At 45.2% G+C, this 17,798-nt stretch overlaps 1 protein-coding gene across 7 annotated transcripts in view; it reads right to left on the reverse strand.

The window, feature by feature from the left end:
• AGAP1 (ArfGAP with GTPase domain, ankyrin repeat and PH domain 1) overlaps positions 1 to 17,798 on the reverse strand; it is a 561,603-nt gene that overhangs the window by 84,826 nt on the left and 458,979 nt on the right. Inside the window, exon 14 of one of the 7 annotated variants that reach the window (XM_087424648.1) lies at positions 12,709 to 12,786. The exons of the other annotated variants lie outside the window; for them this stretch is intronic. Coding sequence (XP_087280774.1) covers positions 12,709 to 12,786 — 78 coding nt within the window. The remainder of the gene's footprint in view (positions 1 to 12,708; positions 12,787 to 17,798) is intronic. 7 annotated transcript variants of the gene reach the window in all.

Raw genomic sequence — 17,798 nt, forward strand, 5'->3', positions numbered from 1 at the left:
TGGGGAAGGTCCAAAATACTAGAGAAATGACAGTGGAGGTGAGGACACTAGAGCTAAGATGTTGTAGGACCTTGAACTATTCCACGGGGACTTAAGAACTTTAGATTTTGCTAAATTAGGTACACATGATAAAATATCAGGGTTAACCTTTACAAGAAAAGAAGTAGAATGCATAACTTCCCAACCAGAAGAGGGAAAAAAAGTTAATAAGAAAAAGAAATATGATTAAATCTCTTATCCAACTAGAAACAGAAGGGAACCCTCTTACCTTGGACAAAGAGCACCTACCCAAACCTAGAGCATCATTATCCTTAATAATGAAACGTCAGAAGCCATCATTTCACATCAGCTAAAGGGTGTTCAAGGCAAAGATGCTCACTGTAATAGCCTTTGTTCAACCCTGCAGGCCAGTGCAGGAGAAAAAACAGAGAAATAAAAGATCTAAGAATTGGAAAGATAAAGACACAGAATTGTCCTTCATAGGTATATGGTTATTTACAATGGAAATCCCAAATAATCTACAAATTATGGGAAATAATAATAGCATTTAGTAATTGGGTAAGATAGAAGACCAACATCATGAAATGTTAATTGCATTTCTGTATACGAGGAACAAACAGACATCATAGTTAAATATATCTGTTTACAAATATATTTCTCTCCATCAGTGAGGTAGGGAAGGAGAGATACAAAGAACTGTGAATAAGTCAAATAATTCCCTAAAAGCAACAACATTAAGAACATCTTGGCACCTCCAGTCACTCACAACAGGTGGTAAAGACAAGACCCCACACTGCATTTCAAGGTGATGGGTTAACCAAAGAGTGTGCGAGTGGCCAGAGCAGTTTCACGCCTCATCTCCTGGAAGATGAAACCCTGGCTGAGTCAGCTAATCACAATGAAATACCAGTAAGGCTCAATGGAGCAAAGAGCAAAAGGATGCAGGACATCCCGTGACCTAAGCCTGGTGGACACCAGCTTACGAGGAAAGGTGTGGGATTGGAAAGGTGAGCCCAATGAACAGGCCTGAATGACCTTGGAAAGTACAACTAAATTTCACGTTCCAATTAAGAACCAACCGCATAAACACTTAGAATCCGACTCATCTGAGATGGTTTTCTCTTTAGGGGGCGAGTCCTCTGGGATGACTTTAAACCTGGAAAGGCGCACAATTACCGAAATAATGAAGACATGAATGAAGACATGCATCCAGACCCACAGTGCCAATACTTCTGTGACAAAGCATGGTGCAACCATAAGTTCAGTAATCACTGGGACAATCTGTGTGTGTGCTGTCTGTTTTTAAGGTGCGTGAAGCACACACAAAGGCCCCTTCAGTTACAGGACAGGTATGACCACTGGGACTTGTATTCAAGGCTGTTCTGTTGGAGTAGTAGCTCAGGGAAACACTGACCAAGAGTTCCTTGGGGAATTTTTTTGTTTTAACTGAACAGCTCAGCCTAGCCCGGCAGAGGCAGATGACCCCCCAGTCTCGTTTATGCAGGGTCCAGTAACAGCTCCCAAATAGAGAGGCGATGGTGCCTTTGACCTGGGCTGGCCTCTCCCAGGTGGGTCACGCTGATGGGGTTCCTTGCTGAACTGTGAATGCAAACATCCGGGCCACCTGGAGAGCGGTCCAGCTCATCGTGGAGAAGACAGGGAAGAGAAGGAAGATGGAACCCCCCACGCCGTCTCAGTGCAGACGCAGCCCTACTAGGGGTGCTGAGCCGCGTTTCAGATTTCAGGCCCTGGCGAAGATGTCTTTATAAGGAGCCAGGCAGCTGGGATGCCTCACTTCCTGAGGAAGCACGGAGTCTAGAAGCAATCTACACTACCATCACCAAATGGAATCCAGCTTATGCTCAGGGCATTGCACACTTTCCAGGATACTGTCTTTAGGTGGCTTTTCTTTTTTTTTTTTTTTTTTTTTTTTGAGGGAGGGTAGTATGTCAATACCTACAGACACAGTTAAAATTTCAGAACTGAATTACATCTGCCATATGACTTTTCTCTGCCTCCCAAGATTAAAAAAATAAGAACAAGGATTATAGAGCAATTGCATTTTTAATCACGTTACATATCATTTCCATGAAGGAATACTTTGGTTCTTTGTAATGAATCTACTGCTTGGAATAATCAATATAAAATTAAATCTACTGGGCTCCAAATCTGTGTCAGGAAGAATGCTAGGACTTTATAGACATTATCTCACTTAATTATTTTCCCATCTTAAAGTGGCCAGCAGCGCTCTTCCTCCATTTCTTAAAAACGAACTGATGTTACAAAAAAGGGCTCTCCTAGCGTGTTCAGTGGGAGCCGGAAGGGTCTCCACACTTCCCGGTGTCTTTTTCTGTTATCTTCCCTTACTCCTGATGTCAGAGGAGCAGGTGGTAGTTCTTTTAAAAGTAGTTCTCCCAGAAATCTCTAACCAGCTTGTCACTAGTGTCATATTTCTTTTTAACTGGTCACATCTGGAGAATGTTGGGAGATGATGACCAGCTGTTGGAAAGCATGTCTCCTGTTGTCACTGTGGTTCCTGTGACATGGTGCCACGGATGTGGTAGTCATAAGCTGGGAACTTTCGAGCTGCTATCTTCCTGGGTATGTGGCTCTGTGGCCAGTGACTGGTCAGCATGGGGAGGAGAGACGGTCCCCTCTACATCAGGACAATCAGAGCATGCCATGCTCTTGGCCGTTCAGATTTGTTCCAGTAGGGGGCACATGATCAAGTGTCCTCCAGGTTTTCATATCTGAGTTGGGGCCCCTTCCCTTCTTATCTGGGACCTGTCAAGACACAGCCTACAGGTGTAGGCGCCTTTGCCCCCTCCGTGGGAAGGAAAACCTCTGCCACGGAGGCCACTACCTGTGGATAGGAGAGGATGCTGCTGACCCGCAGAGTGAGCAGGGATGGAAGTGCCTGAAGCCTTCCAGGTTCCTGGGTGCAGTTGTCCTTACAGCCAGCTCCAGCCGCCTGCCCTGCAGTCAGTTGCGTGAGCCAATCTATTCTCCCTTTTTGCCTAAACCTCTTTAAATTGGGTTTCTGTCACTTACAAAGCCAGTCCTGACTAATCTAGCGGAGAAGGGACCTATCCCTGGTGGGAGCCTCCAATTTGCTGCCTGGTCATCTTACTAGCTCAATACCCGGTAAATCTCCAGATTTAATCCTTGCTTCTATTTCTGTATCACTGCAGCGACTATTCACTCATTAAGTAAACAGCTAGTAGATTTTTGGACCCCGATATTATCCCTTCTTCTGTACAACAGAACATTAAGGAGGAACACGTTCCTCCTCAGGTTCAAAGAAGAATTTCTATCACATGATATAGCCTTACTCAAATCACCAATGCACCAGAAGGATTCCATTCCACATTACAAAGTGACACTGAGATGCTATTCTAGTTATCAGCAACGAGATGAAAACGATACAAACAATAATTGGCAGTGTGAGGCCAATCAGTCAGAAAGGACAGACTGGGCATTACTTCTCACTGTCACCCTCACTCAAAACGTGAAGAATGAGCGTCGGACAGTGATAACGTGTAGTTGCTACATTGCAAGTGGTTTCATTTCACTAACACAACTCTATTCTTAGCTACAATTACAGCGGCTTATATTTAATTCATTTTGTAAAAATACAATTCCGGGTGTAGAAAGTCCTGAAGACATCTAGGTTACAGGCGTATTTCTTAGTCTTTATATACACATGCAATCAGCAAAATTCAATCCCCCAGCCCCTCGATCATGAAAAATCAAAGCGCCACCACACCCCAAGCTTGAAATAAAGGACGGCGTTGTTTCCCAGCGTGACATTCCAGGGCTTAGCTGTTTCATAAAGTTTTGTGATTGGGCTCGTAGGGATTTCAACAGTTTTCCATGTTTAACGGTTCGCTGTGGAAAGGTCCACTATAATAGTATTTTAGCACCATGAACCTGTCGAAATCAACCTGCCCAATTATTCCAAACGACATTAATAACACCGGATATTACACTAATTGCGTCCAGTTTCTATGCAGACGAGGCCTCGTGGGGCTAATTTTGCCTCCTCAGGGGCAAGCAACACAGCCATCAGACTGATTTCACAAGGAATCCCTCCTCATTACACAAGTCCGAGCTGTCAAATTTTTTTTTTTTTAAAGGTTAATGGGCCAATCAGTCATCAATTATTTTTGTGGAATCCTAGCAGACAAAGGGTTAAAGGGCTAAAAGCAGCTGCAACTGTTTTACACTGGGAAGTTGTTTGCAGCAGGGGACATCTGAGAAGGAGGCATTTTGGGGGAGAGGGTGACAGGCGAGGAGAGTGGACAGAGGCATACCTCCGTCTTCAGGGCTGGATTCAGGGGACAGAACAGTCGCACTGTGCTGTTGCAAAGGCCAAGAGGATCCGGACCCTTGTGCCCAACCGGTGCACAATGGCTCCAAGATGTCTGCAAGACGCAGGGGCAACGCAGACAATGATGCCCAGTACATTTGTTGCTCTTCTGAATTTAGATGGGCTCAAGGTGTCTGCAGAGATCGCTTACTCTAAGGTCTTCACTGGCCGGATGAGGAATCTGAGTCCATTCTCCCGGCTCCCCTACAAACCTGGAACCCAGGCCCCTGATGCCGTTCCATCCATGAGGCCAAGCGTCCTTCCTGACATATTTAATGACAAACATATGATGAACATGTGTCGTCTAAACTGTGCAGAGATGACAACATTCAGCATGGAGGACGGATATGTCCACTTGCACAAGCGGCCGATAGGAGGCCAGGATGCTCACAGCCCAAAGGGTTCCAGGTGGTCACCATTTAAAAAAGATAGCCAAGGCTCGCAGGGAGACAGCTGTCCTCTCCACTTCTGACTTCTGTTGTTAGGGAGTTAGGACTTTTGTTTTAGCATCCACCACAGTACCCTGATGAATAGCTTACCAGCAACTTAAACCTTTGGCCAAGTCATTTTTTCTCACTAAGAAGTGAGTATGAGCAATGGGTTTCTCCTAGTAACTGCCTGAAGCTCCATGCTGTCTTTTCTGCACATCCTTCAGGTTTTGGGGTCCACTCTCCTGCCTTTCCCGCTCTGCTATCTACTAACTGGGATCCTGGGAGCAGGACATTTCACCCTTCAATCTCAGCTTTATCTGCAAGGGAGGCACCAGGTTGGACTGGGATGTCAGAGGCGTGCTGTCCCTCCCCTGTTTTTCCAGGAAAGACCTTCCTAACTGATCCCCAAGAACCTGATGCAGCCTCAGAATCCTTCCTAACACAATTCTCCAGGTGGCCACTACCAATTTATCAAAGTTGGAAACTGAGATGGAACATATTTGCTATTTGCCCCTCTCTGGGTCCACCGCAATCTACTAGACTGTGCGAGGCTACGGCAGACAGCCTCAGGCTTTTATGCTAATTTTTTTGAGCCACACATTTTGTAAAATACTTCAACGTTTCTGCTTTCAAAGCATATATTAAGTAGGCATGTGGTTTAGATACTTTATTCAATTATGATGAAAACCACACACGTTTAAGATTTCAGCCAAACCCACCATAATATAAAAAGTTCATTTACATTTATTTTCAGTATTTCTCCCATTTTTGTAGGAAAAGATAAATGTGAAGGAAAGCCTAAAGAATACGGTCCAGGATTGTGCAGAACCAAGACCTATGGCAAAAAAATTATATATAGAAAAACACTCACGGGCCGGCCCCGTGGCTTAGCGGTTAAGTGCGCACGCTCCGCTACTGGCGGCCTGGGTTTGGATCCCGGGCGCGCACCGATGCACCGCTTCTCCGGCCATGCTGAGGCCGCGTCCCACATACAGCAACTAGAAGGATGTGCAACTATGACATACAACTATCTACTGGGGCTTTGGGGAAAAAAAGGAGGAGGATTGGCAGTAGATGTTAGCTCAGAGCTGGCCTTCCTCAGCAAAAAGAGGAGGATTAGCATGGATGTTAGCTCAGGGCTGATCTTCCTCACAAAACAAACAAACAAAACAAAACAAAAAAAACAAGACATTTCAGTATTTAATAAAGCTATTCTAAAAAAAAAACAAAAAAACACTCCCTCCCATTTGAGAAGTTGATTTTAAGCAAAAAGAAAAAAATCATTATTTCTGGTTATTATAAACACATGCAGTTCACGGTTCTCAGGTAAATATTTTTGTAAGCTCTGAATTTGGTAAATACCTTTGTTTAGCCCAGAGTCCAAAAGAGGTGTGGCACGGTGGCTTTATTTAGGACAAGAGCAGAATTAATTCTGTGAAGAAGCGAGTCCCCAGAGGGAGGTCACAAAGTTAGGAATGTTTACTGCTAACTGTTGTCACAGGCAGATTCTCAGAAGACACAAAGGAGGTTTTTATTTCCAAACACACTAGAAAGGGCTAGGCGAGCAGCCTGGGAGCCGGGCGTCAAGAAACTCCATTCTATTAGGTCTGGCTTCCAGACGGCTGGGTGCCACGCATTTCTTAAACTAAGGAGAGTGTCTAAAACAAAGCTTCTGAAAAAATAAATTATTGGATCCAAAATCGAAAACATTTCAGGATGCAGAAGATGGACGTGTTCACATGTTTCCTGGCACTTGCTCCCAGTCCAGGCCTCAAGGCCCAAGCTTTCGGTTTAGAAAGGAAAAACTAGAGGCCTCTGTTGTAATTTACGCAGTTACTAAGCAGTCCTCTATGCGTTTATCACTTGTTACTCATGCTAACTTAGACTATTTGTCACTTCTCAGAGGCCTCACTCTCCTGATAGGGATATGTGGGCTCCGCCATGCTGGACAGGCCCAGCGCTTCCTCCCCTGCTCAGAGTCGAGGGTAGGAATAGAGACGTGGGCGCGCGGGTTCATCAGACCTTCCTCAGAGCCCTTCTCTGCCTGCAGGTCTTCCCTCCCACGTGCTGCTCGGGGTTTAGATGATCGTCGAATCGTCATCCTTTTAAAAGTTGAGGGCTGGAAAAACAAGCCATCTTGCTTCTTTCCCCAAAAAGTCAATTCTGGAGTTATTTCCTGTGAAAGGGTTTCTCAAATCTGAATTTATCTGTATGAGTTCTTTATCCGTGCCCTTCATCATCGACCAGCGCCTGCTTTGGCCGAATCCACCCTGAACCGATACATTCAACAGGCCTAAAAATGGTTCCGTGGATACTCCACGCAGAGTGTGTTCTCGGAGTTATTTTCCTATTAATTCAGTCTTTACAACAATTTAACAGCACCACCGTGGTCATCCTCACCATGTGCCCAGCTCTGCAGTAAGGGCTTCGTTGGCTTCACTTAATTTCTTTTTCAATTATCCTTCGAGGTAGGTTTTATTGTCTCCATTTTAGAGAAAGAAAACTAAGCAGTAAGTCATCCAAATTCGCACAGCTGGGAAGTGGCAGGGCTGGGATCGGATCCAGCCGTGTGTGATTCCAAAGCGAGATTTCTACATCTGATGATTCTTTTGAGGATGAGGGCTAATGGAACTATGAAGGGTAGTTTTAAAAGTCTGGGAAAAAAGAACTTTGACTTTAAATCCCCTCTTACACTTTCAGGGAAACAGTTTTTGTCAAATCTCTGCTCCTTGCTGTGCAAATGATGCTCAAGCATTTGAATTTTCCCTGAATGACAGAGAATTTGTGGCACTCCTGACACTAGGCAAGAACTAACAGCGGTGGGTGTGGGTGCTGTGTTACATGCCTCTAGCTCTATTAACTCACCGACTCGTCACCACCTGTGCAGTGGGCGTCGTCTCCCCAGTTGACAGATGGGGAAACCGAGGTACAGAGATGGCACGTCAATGACCCAAGGTTTGAGCTAAGAAATGGTGATGCAAGAACGTGACCAATTCTGTCTGGCTCGAGAGTCTGGGCTCGAAACCAGTGTCCACACTGCTGCTCACAAACACAAGGTTTGCAAAATTCCTGACGCAGAAGCAAAGTGTGACTGAAAGTATGTGAAACGATTTAGAGGGAAGAAAAACGCTGCCTGAGTGTGGAAGGCAGCCCCAGAGGGTGGGCCTCACACAGGTCCGACAGGCACACGGGGCCTTCGGAAGGCTGCTGGCACATCTGGGGTTGGGGGCTGGATTCAGACCCTGCAGGGAGTCCTTCAGAAGGACAGCACGACTGTCACACTCGCTAAGGCAGAGCAGCCTTTTCCCCCACAGGTGGGGACGGCTGTCTGCTGAGTGTCATGGTCACAGCCCAAACACAGCACCCACAGCTCTCCGCTCAAGTCTAAGTGGGCTCAGTTCTCGTTACTGAGCCCACAGCTGGGGTTCAGGCCACGGCTCCGACCTGAACACCCAGCCTAGATAGACTCCACGTGCCAGTGTGCTTTCCTGGGGCTCCTGACTGCCATTCTCCATGCCTCAGCTTCTCCTTTTGTAAAATGCAGGAGATGTGACCTCCCTCAGGGATTGCTGGGGAGTCACAGGACAGGACGCCAGGAAATTGCTCAGCGCTGCTGTCAGTCAAGGCTCCTGTCAAGTCCCGGCGACCATGAGCCTTTCCTAAACCCCTAAATCAAACGTAGCTTCACTCTCCACTAACCCCCAGGGCACCCAGGGCCTCACTGGTAACTCATCTTCCCTCACTGCATCACGATCTTTGTCCGACATCCACTGGACTACTGTCAGCCCTTCCCCTCTCCACCTGCCCGGGATCCAGCACAGGGCATGGTGCGTCACGGCAGGAACCTGAGACCTCGGCAGGCTCATCGCTCTCAGGTGCGAGCGCCTGTAATTTAACTCAACCTGACTCAGATGGAAGCCTCAGAATTGTGACTGCGAACACTGGGTGGTGGAGAGAGCCGTCACCAACTTAGGCCTGCCATTTGGAAGGCCTGCTCACGTGTGCTCACAGGAACAGGGAGGAATGGTGTGCAAAGTGCTCATGCAGGTCCAAGGCATGCAGCGTGCCCACCACGCATGTTCTCCAAAAGGAGACTCATGTTTCTCCATGACAGGGCCTGCTTGGAACCACAGTGTCCGGGGACCTCTGAGTCCATCCTCTTGGGTCACTGTGGCGGCAGGGAGGCACCCCAAACAGGTTTCACAGGCCTGCCTCTGGGGCAAGTTCCAGATCCACAGAAATGGACCTCTACAGACAGGGCTGAATCGGGACTTCGGGCTAACACTGAACCTGGCTGGTACTTGGGTGTAAGCGTCATCTACAGTGTGAAGTGGCCTGTTCAGCTCATATAATTACAGTGGAACTGGCACCCCAAGAAACGCCCCTTGTTCCCCAATACATCTCTCTTTTCCCTATTTATGCCTTATCAAGACAAGCCAGTGCTTGCTTCTGTAAGAGCAGAGAGCATAAACACCCCTGAAAGAATCCATCTCTTCACCCAACTCCACGTGGATGATATCCGGTCTGTCTCCAGCTGTGCAGGGGAAGGTGAGGCCCCAGCACATGCCCATGGACTCTGTAATCCCCCCCACTCAAAAACAGTGGAACAGGCCTCCCTCCCGGGTTTCCTTCTACATGATGGCAGCCCTCCTGTTAGTTCTCTTTGTTCTTCCTCAGAAAAACGTCCACCCTGGAGTTGAACATTCCCAAGCCGAGCTTCAGCACCCCACGCGGAGATTTGTTTTCTCCTTGGGTCAGGAGGCAGCTGTAAATTGGGGAATCGCATCATGAATATACCTTCCACTTCACAGGCTTCTGAGATGGAAAAATTAAAGTTGCATTCTTGTCGAAGGAGCTTAAATTTCACCAACCTTGGGGAAGAGTTTAATTTTTATAAAGTGACAAAGATTTGAAAATTAGTGAAATATAATATATACAAATTAGGTTTCCATCTAGGTTTCAGAGTAGGTAGCCCCAGTGGACAGACAAAAGCAGAAGAGAACGTACTTTTGTTTTCTAATTTTGGATGTGTGTTTCTCTAATTAGTTCTAATTTGTTTTTATCCACTCCTGATATCAACCTTTTCCATGAGGATCCGGGAACAGGTCCTGGAGTTGGGAGATCTGGGCATACGTCCAACAGGCTAGCTGTGTGTCCTGCAGAAAATCACTTGACGTGTCTAAACCTCAATTTCTGTAACATAATACCTACCTGGCAGAGTATTGTAAAGATTAAATGAGATAATGCAGTCCAGGGGCCGGAACAGAGTGGACATAGGAGAAAAAGGGCTTTGGAGCGAGACCATTGGGTTAAATCTTGGTCCTGCCTGTTTCTCACCAACCTGAGTCCCAGGTGAGTCCCACACTGGCCGAGCTGCATTCTCTAGATCTGGAAAGGGGGATGCGGACACTGTTCCCCCCAGGCTACGCTGAGGACTGCACGGACAAGTGGACATGCTCCTTGCACAGTGCCTGGCTCATAGCTGGTGCCCTCCTCTTACTCCTCAAACTCAAGTTCTAACTCCCTCCACAGGAAACTCTAGAGTCAACTGTATTTTGGTGTTATGTGGGTATCTCTGAATAAATTACTCAAGTGGCTCACTTTACGAAATACTCGACTTGGGGACTGGTCCATTTAGTGTAATGCTCAAGGCCTCAGGTTACAACCAAAGTTAGAACGTTCAGGATATGAATTTTCACATAGGATCATTTTACAGACAGAGAACATGTGATGACATCATACATCAAAAGACTGGAAATCAGAAAAGCATTTTGATAATTTGTTTTATATAATTATATGAATTCAGTAATATACGATTAAAAGCGGTATGAAATACAATTGGGTGCGTACAGATATTCACCTTAAAAGAAACCCAAAGTAAAGAAGAATGATCATGTCGCTTAACTGAAAATTCATAAACATAACTGAACACTGAACAGAAATGAAAGAAAATGTGAGGGAGAATTGGCTTTTCGGTCATTATTTACTCCAATCTCCCCAGGACTGCCTTTAGTAACTGTCGACAATCCACTGAGGGACCCCGAGTTTTCAGTATTATCTGGTATTTGTGGATTTCAGAGAGCAGCAGCATCACTGGTCCCGCCCCGCCCAGGAGCAAGGGGCAGGGCAGATGTCACAGGTTACCTGATTGGCCGAGGCTGACAAATTCCCACTTCTGCAAATCATCACACCTGTCGTGAGCTGCAGCCCACTGGTGTCCTCAGCAACGCACCATCAGCAAGTCTCAGGGAAAAGTGTCTGCCCTCAAGGTTAAGGAGCCAAACCGTATGCTTCCTTCCTGCCCCCCAACTTTGTATACAACCCCACGGAAAACTGGACGTCACAACTCTTTTTTTTTTTAGGGCCAAAAGTCAATAAACAAATTTGTTGTGACAAATGCACACACATACAAAAGAAAAACATATTTGATAAGGACACAGGGAAGAGAAATGATCTGCACCCTAAGTTGGAAAACTAACATTAAAAAATAGTGAATGAGTATATTTAATACCCTTTAAGTACAACAAAAAGTGATATCGCATGTGACTGTTTCTAAAATTCTATTATTTTTCTCTCTCATTTTGTCTTCCTTGAATGAACGCTTTAAAAGAAGATACCAAGGGGGTCAGGCTCCATTGGTACCTTAACAGACGACAATTTCCCCTTGAGGAATGAAAAAAAATTATGATTAAAAAATAGGTCTTTAACAAGCCATCGTGAAAATGTAGTTTTGTTTTCCAGATTCATTTTTTTTCTGGCTGAGAGCAAGGCTTTCAGTGGTGAACAGGAGTAATTGTGAAAGGAAGAAAAAAAGGATGCGATATAAATCAGCAAAGGTTAATGATCGGGATGTGAAGAGAGGGGACTTGTTTACAGAAATCGCGTGCAATTTAAAATTTACAAGAGATTTAATGCCACTGCTTGGCAATCGCTAAAATCAACAGCCCAGAAAACAGTGACATTAAGAAAAATATTACAGTTATAATCATCCCCAAATAAGTCAATTAGTGTTAGGGCACAAGCTTGCGATTACTTGACCCATTTGGCTTGCACTTAAGTGAAAAAAAATGTCCCCTATTATACCAAGATCGCTGGATTGTGACCTATTTTGCATCACATGTAAGCCTCCCTTACTTGTAAGCCTCCCTTACGAGTGCTTGGACTGAGGGTGGTGGTTTTCCTTTGCCTGGCATCAAAATAATTCTGACCCTTGACATTTGTAATCATAAAAAAAAAAGGCAATTTATAATTGTGTTGTTCAAATGAAGGTGGGGGAAAATTCAATCTGCTATTATACAAAAGCAATGACGGCTGTCCTCGGTGAAAAAGCAACGCAAGTCAATTTGTGAACTTTGGCACCAGACGACCTTTAGAAACACAACAATATACTGAATTTACAAGCAATAGCAGTCCATGCAAATGACCCGGGCCTGGCTGCCTCTGGATTAGAGCTGCAGAGAGCATTATGGAGAACGCTTCCACAAAACAAATTAAGACTCTTACTTAAATGTCACGGCACACTATTGTATTCGGCTACAGATCATTACACCTGATACTAACACTTTTAAAAACTGTAATAACTTGGGAAATATTACACTGAGTGCCCACATGTATAAAGGAAAAGAAAAAAGAGGAGAAAATAGGTTTCTGAAGTAATTTAAACATCGCTACTCTACGACGGAAGGGAAAGGTCAAAATTTAAGTAAGCTGAAAGGAACATGAATGGTAAAACAAAACATACAAACAAAAAGATGAAAAGACCACAGGAATGACTCTGCAAACACAATAAGGGTGCATGCGGCTTTGGGTGAATCGCATTTCCATTTCTGCATTGGAGAGGAAGGAAGGATGGACCGGTGGGCGGGGGATGGGGAGGGAGGGGATGGGCAGGGGGAGGTGTGGTGTTACCTTCAGTGTTGGTACTGCTGCTGCTGTATATATTTCGCAGGCTACCAACACGGTTTAGTTTCCATGCTTTGCGTTTGGCTGCATCCCGAGAGCAGAAAGGGGAGAGGGGAAAAAAGAGAGAAAACAAAAAGGAAAAGAAAACAAATGAAAAGGGGAGAAAAGAAATGTCAAAGTAGCACATGACGTCACCTGGGAGCCATCAGATCCCGAGAGGCAGGTGGGCACGCAGGGCCGGCCAGTGGGATCCCGGCTGCCCCACTGTTAGCACAGAGCTCAGGAAGGGCGGAGGCGTGCTAGCCAGCGTCATTAGGTTTGCACAAAATCAAACAAATGCCCAGGCAAGGAAGTCCATGCATCCCTTTCGCCCGCCCTGCTGGGTCTGACACATGGCTGCTCAAAACAGTGCAAAGCTGGCCTTTTCCTCGGAGGCTGGTGGCATCTTTTGAAGAAGCTATGATGCCACCAGCCATAGGCCCTTTGATTTGGCAAACACTGGCAGCATGCCAAATCAAAAGAGACCCTAGTGATTGCCAGTTCATGTGTATGCTGCAGAAGGTAGGTCCGTAATACCCAGAGCCATTAAAAAATGAAGTCTTTTCCCCCATATGTATTCAGATCTGGACAGTAACCTACACCAGCAAAACTCTACTACCATCTTGCTGTGGTTGAAGGGTGGAGTCCATTCTGCTTCCTACAGTGAGGATGCTCTGAATGGAGCTCCCAGGAACCCAGAGAGCACACACCTCCTTAAGCTCTCAGATCACTGAAGAGAGCATCCGAGACAAAAGACAGACACCAAGATACCCACAGAGGAACCCTGGTTAGGAAGTGAAATGCAGAACCAATTGAACATGGGTGTAGCATGCCCACTGCTCACAGTGTACATAGGGACTGGGTGGGGTGAGATGGGACCCCGACCTCCAAGGACACATTCTCACTTCTTAGAGCCCCCAGCCCGCAACTATCGACTCAGGAATGCAGACATCTGTGGCGAAGAGGTTGATTCCTGTCAGCCCTTCAGAGCAGGTGTTTCATAGCTACGAGGTAAATAGCATGGCTCTTGTAGAGCAAGTCTTCAGGCAAATGTAGCTGAAGACCCGGCCACAGATCCACAGGCTGGACGGATGGGTGTGCCCCACGGGGCACACGCATCAGCGTGGTCAGTGACGGCTACAGTCCTCCTCTTTCCTGAAGAAGAGGCATAACCAGCCCATCGGTCTCTCTCGTCTTCCACAGCCAGTAAGAGGAACTATCAAATCTCCCATTAGGCTCTGTTTGGATAACCGTTTGCTCAACATAGGTAAGAAGCGCTCACCTGGGAAAGGCAGGTGTTTGCATTTCCACAGGTGTGTCTGAAGCTCACAGCAGGAAGCCAGATTGACCCTTTGGTTCACAGACTCACGTAGAAACAAGGGGGCATGACCGTCAAGGGTCAACTCCTGACTTATGACGGGTTGTCTGTTCTTGCCTGCTGTACCGTTAGAGCCAAAACACTCAACCCCAAATAGCACGGTGTAGGCTCTGTGTGTGCCAAGTTCTGGTGGCTACAAAACGACCCAGAGTGATGACCAGGTCTCCCTGAGGAGTTCTGCTGCTGACATGAATCTCAAGAACGTCTGTGCACACTGGGTTTCTTAGGAGTGACAATATAACACAGAGGCGAGAAACAGGGACATTTAAGGAAGCAAATGCAATTGTGAAACAATACTGTATCTTCAGGATGCAAGGTTTACATCCATGATGAGAGTAAGAACTGGCTGTAATCTAGCTGTCACCTGATTTAAAATGAGAAAAAGTTAAGCTATAACTAAACACCTAGGAATTACTTTGTAGCTTGAAAACCAACAAATAATTTAAGAAGAAATGTAATCTCTAAACTAGCAGGCATTTAAAGCTGGCGCCTGAAGCCCTTCTACAGCATATGGGTCTAAATGGAATTTTTCATGGGTGGAGAAGTTTCCCTTAGCTCTACATTCTCAAGGTATCTGTCCCAGGTAACACCACACCTGGCAAAGGGAGCTTCCAGTACCCACCAGTACAAAGCCATGCACTCCAGACTGAGGAAACCAAAGTAGTCAGTTTCCAAATGTTTACTTAGAAGTGTTCAGTGACTACTTAGCAGGGTGCTCAGGTATAACAGATGCTTCATACAATTAAGCGTGTGCTTCATAATCTCAGCAGCTGAAGCTCTGGCGTCTTGGCCCATATTTCACAAGTTCCAGAAAGTAGGAGCCACAAAGAGGCTGCACCTCCTCAGTGTAAAACTTACCTCTTTCTAAAACATTTGCATATAAATAGGCAGAATCTAGGCTGGGCACCCCTCAGATGGGAGGGAAGCTCCAGTGCAGAAACCCTCTTTCCTCCCCTGCCTCACACCTGGCATTTTTCATACTGCGCTCTCCCATTACCGTATGGATGTATATGCAGGAAGTGAACTCGCAGCCCGGTTTTCTATTAACCTATTGATGAAATAATCAATTTTAATGTGTAAAATGTCATGCTTTTTTCTTCCTTTTAAACAAATGGACTTTTCCTGGCTGATACCAAGGTCCTGATACATGCATTTGTCTCCTGGGGCATTGATTGCTCTAAGTCCACTTGTTTAGAAGCTTCTCAATGAGAAAATACAATCATATTATCATCGATGAAATCTCAGGTTATGTGCAGTGCTGCTGCCTGGATTCACTTCTCAGGGAACCAGAAACACTGCACCAAATGGATCCAGGAGCACACCAACCTGAAGCGGCTGGGTGCCTTCCTCCACTGACCCTCACACCCCATAGCCATTATGCTGGCAGCGTGCCCCCGTCTCAAGCCTTTGGAACAAGCAGTGATTCTTGAGGACTTCACGTAGACTAGCTCAAGACTAAATTTTCTGGGTAATCTTTATTTTCATTAGAAATTTAGTTTTTTTGGGCCGGCCCTGTGGCTTGGTGGTTAAGTGAGCGTGCTGCGATGCTGGTGGCCCGGGTTCGGATCCCGGGTGCGCATCAAGGCACCACTTCTCCGTTCATCCTGAGGCCGAGTCCCACATACAGCAACTAGAAGGATGTGCAGCTACGACATACAACTATCCACTGGGGCTTTGGGGGGAAAAATAAAATAAATAAAATCTTTAAAAAAAAAAAAAAAGAAATTTAGTTTTTTAAAAAAATTTCAGGAATATAGTTTCTTCCTTTTAAACACAGGCTAACTTATTTTGATTTTGTCACTAATGTTATTTTTCATAAAAATTATTTTGATGTCAGAATTTCACCTGTTATGGGATAAAAAGGGGGCAGAGTGTGAGCACTCCATTAGTTTTCCATTCTGCTATTTTGCTTATTGGAGAAGCAACAATCTCTTCTGTAAACTGGTTTCACAATGCCTTATATAGCTATTTAAATGGCAAAGTGTCTTACACGTTTGAAAACACAAATGCAGAATCTCAACGGACATAAAACCTCACAACATATAATTTCAGATCTAGTGCAAACTAATTGTCAGCCTGAATGTAGATGGTGAGACACCGATCTCACTTCAGCCTGCAAATTAAATGGAATTTTCTGAACCCCAATCTGAGTTGGCAGAAAAGTCAGCGAGCTTGGGGCAAGGAAGTCATCAGCAAGACAGCATTCTCCCTGTAATGTGCCAAAAGGTGAACCGTGAACTCAGGTTAAATACAAGACTGCTACGTGAACACCACAGCAGGAGGTGGTACAAGGGACACACAGCTGATGGTCAAGAATTAAAAATAGAGAAGGCCGTGAAACTCATCATTATACTGGGTGGAATGTATTTTCTAAGGATTAATAGGATTGAAACTTTGAAAAAGGCAGGTTAAGACAGTACAGAGACTCACCATCCCAACTATAAGAAGACAAACATTTGTCATGTAATAATAATAGCATTGTTAATTTCCCCTTGAAATTAACAGGGAGCCCTCCCGCATATGAACACTGAAGGTATTGTTAGTAAACTGAATTTATAAGGCAGTCTTTTAATGACAAAGAGAGGAAAAGAGGTGATAGTGGTACTTCTGGTACCAAAATGCTAATGTTGACAAGTGTACTCGCATATGCACTTGGGACCGCCAGTACCACTGCCTCTTCCCAACAACAGCCTTGCTGATGTCCACGTTCAGTGATGACTGAGTCACCAGACTGGCAGGTGGGGTGGCTGTCACCCAGCTCATCTGGTCTCAACTGCTGTCCATCCTGAGTCATACATCTAAAGAAGAGAGGTTAATATAAACTTTAATTCACAGAACATTTCTTTAAGGGGTCTGATAGTTATAAATGAATTTCCAGATGACCAAATGAGGTATGGAATAATACACTCAGCTCCTCATAATTACTAACAGACAGTCACAATCTTTTCAAAGGAGACAGAGAGAAAGGGGAAATGTGCAAATTATGGCCTTTTCTACTAAGTAAGAGTAGCTGGAATCATTTAGAGTTAACGACTCCCAATTATTACACATCTCCTTATTTTTGGAAGCTACAGATTTTTGTATGAATTCATGTAATGATTATTAGGGACTTAAAATTTTCTTTTCTTTTACTACAGCATGTGAATGTCTGAGAACTGATCACAGACAGCAGATTTCCAACATGAGAATCTTCTGACTAGCTCTTCATAAGTGGAATAAAAATATTCCTTAGTCTGTTGGCATGCTCGAATGAGCAGGGTTTTATCCTGAGCTCTTCCTCCATCATTGTACTGGAAGACCACAGACTTATATTAATGTCACCTCTGGTCTCTTCTTGACAGCGCTCTTTGTTGATTAGATAAATATTCCTCAGATAGCTGATTAAAAAATGATGCTGCCGAGAGGGTGTGTGTCCAAGCCTTGTCAGCCATGTTGGAGGTGCAAGCATGCATGAATCACATCCCGGCAGGAACCGAACAGGCTGGCTCAATGAGGCACACGGCAGCCCTCAGAATCAATTATGAGAACTAATAGGATCTTTTTACCTACGACGAGGAAGGGCTGGTTGAAGAGGGTGTGCCACTTATTTCTAAGAATGTCTTGTCTTAGAAGGAAACAAATAACCGTCTCCATTCATACAAGGGAGTGCAGACGTGTACCTCTTAGACAAGCCGAATGA

This window comes from Ceratotherium simum, chromosome 37, assembly GCF_057802395.1.
Source record: "Ceratotherium simum simum isolate JZ-2026a chromosome 37, ASM5780239v1, whole genome shotgun sequence".
Lineage (NCBI taxonomy): Eukaryota > Metazoa > Chordata > Mammalia > Perissodactyla > Rhinocerotidae > Ceratotherium > Ceratotherium simum.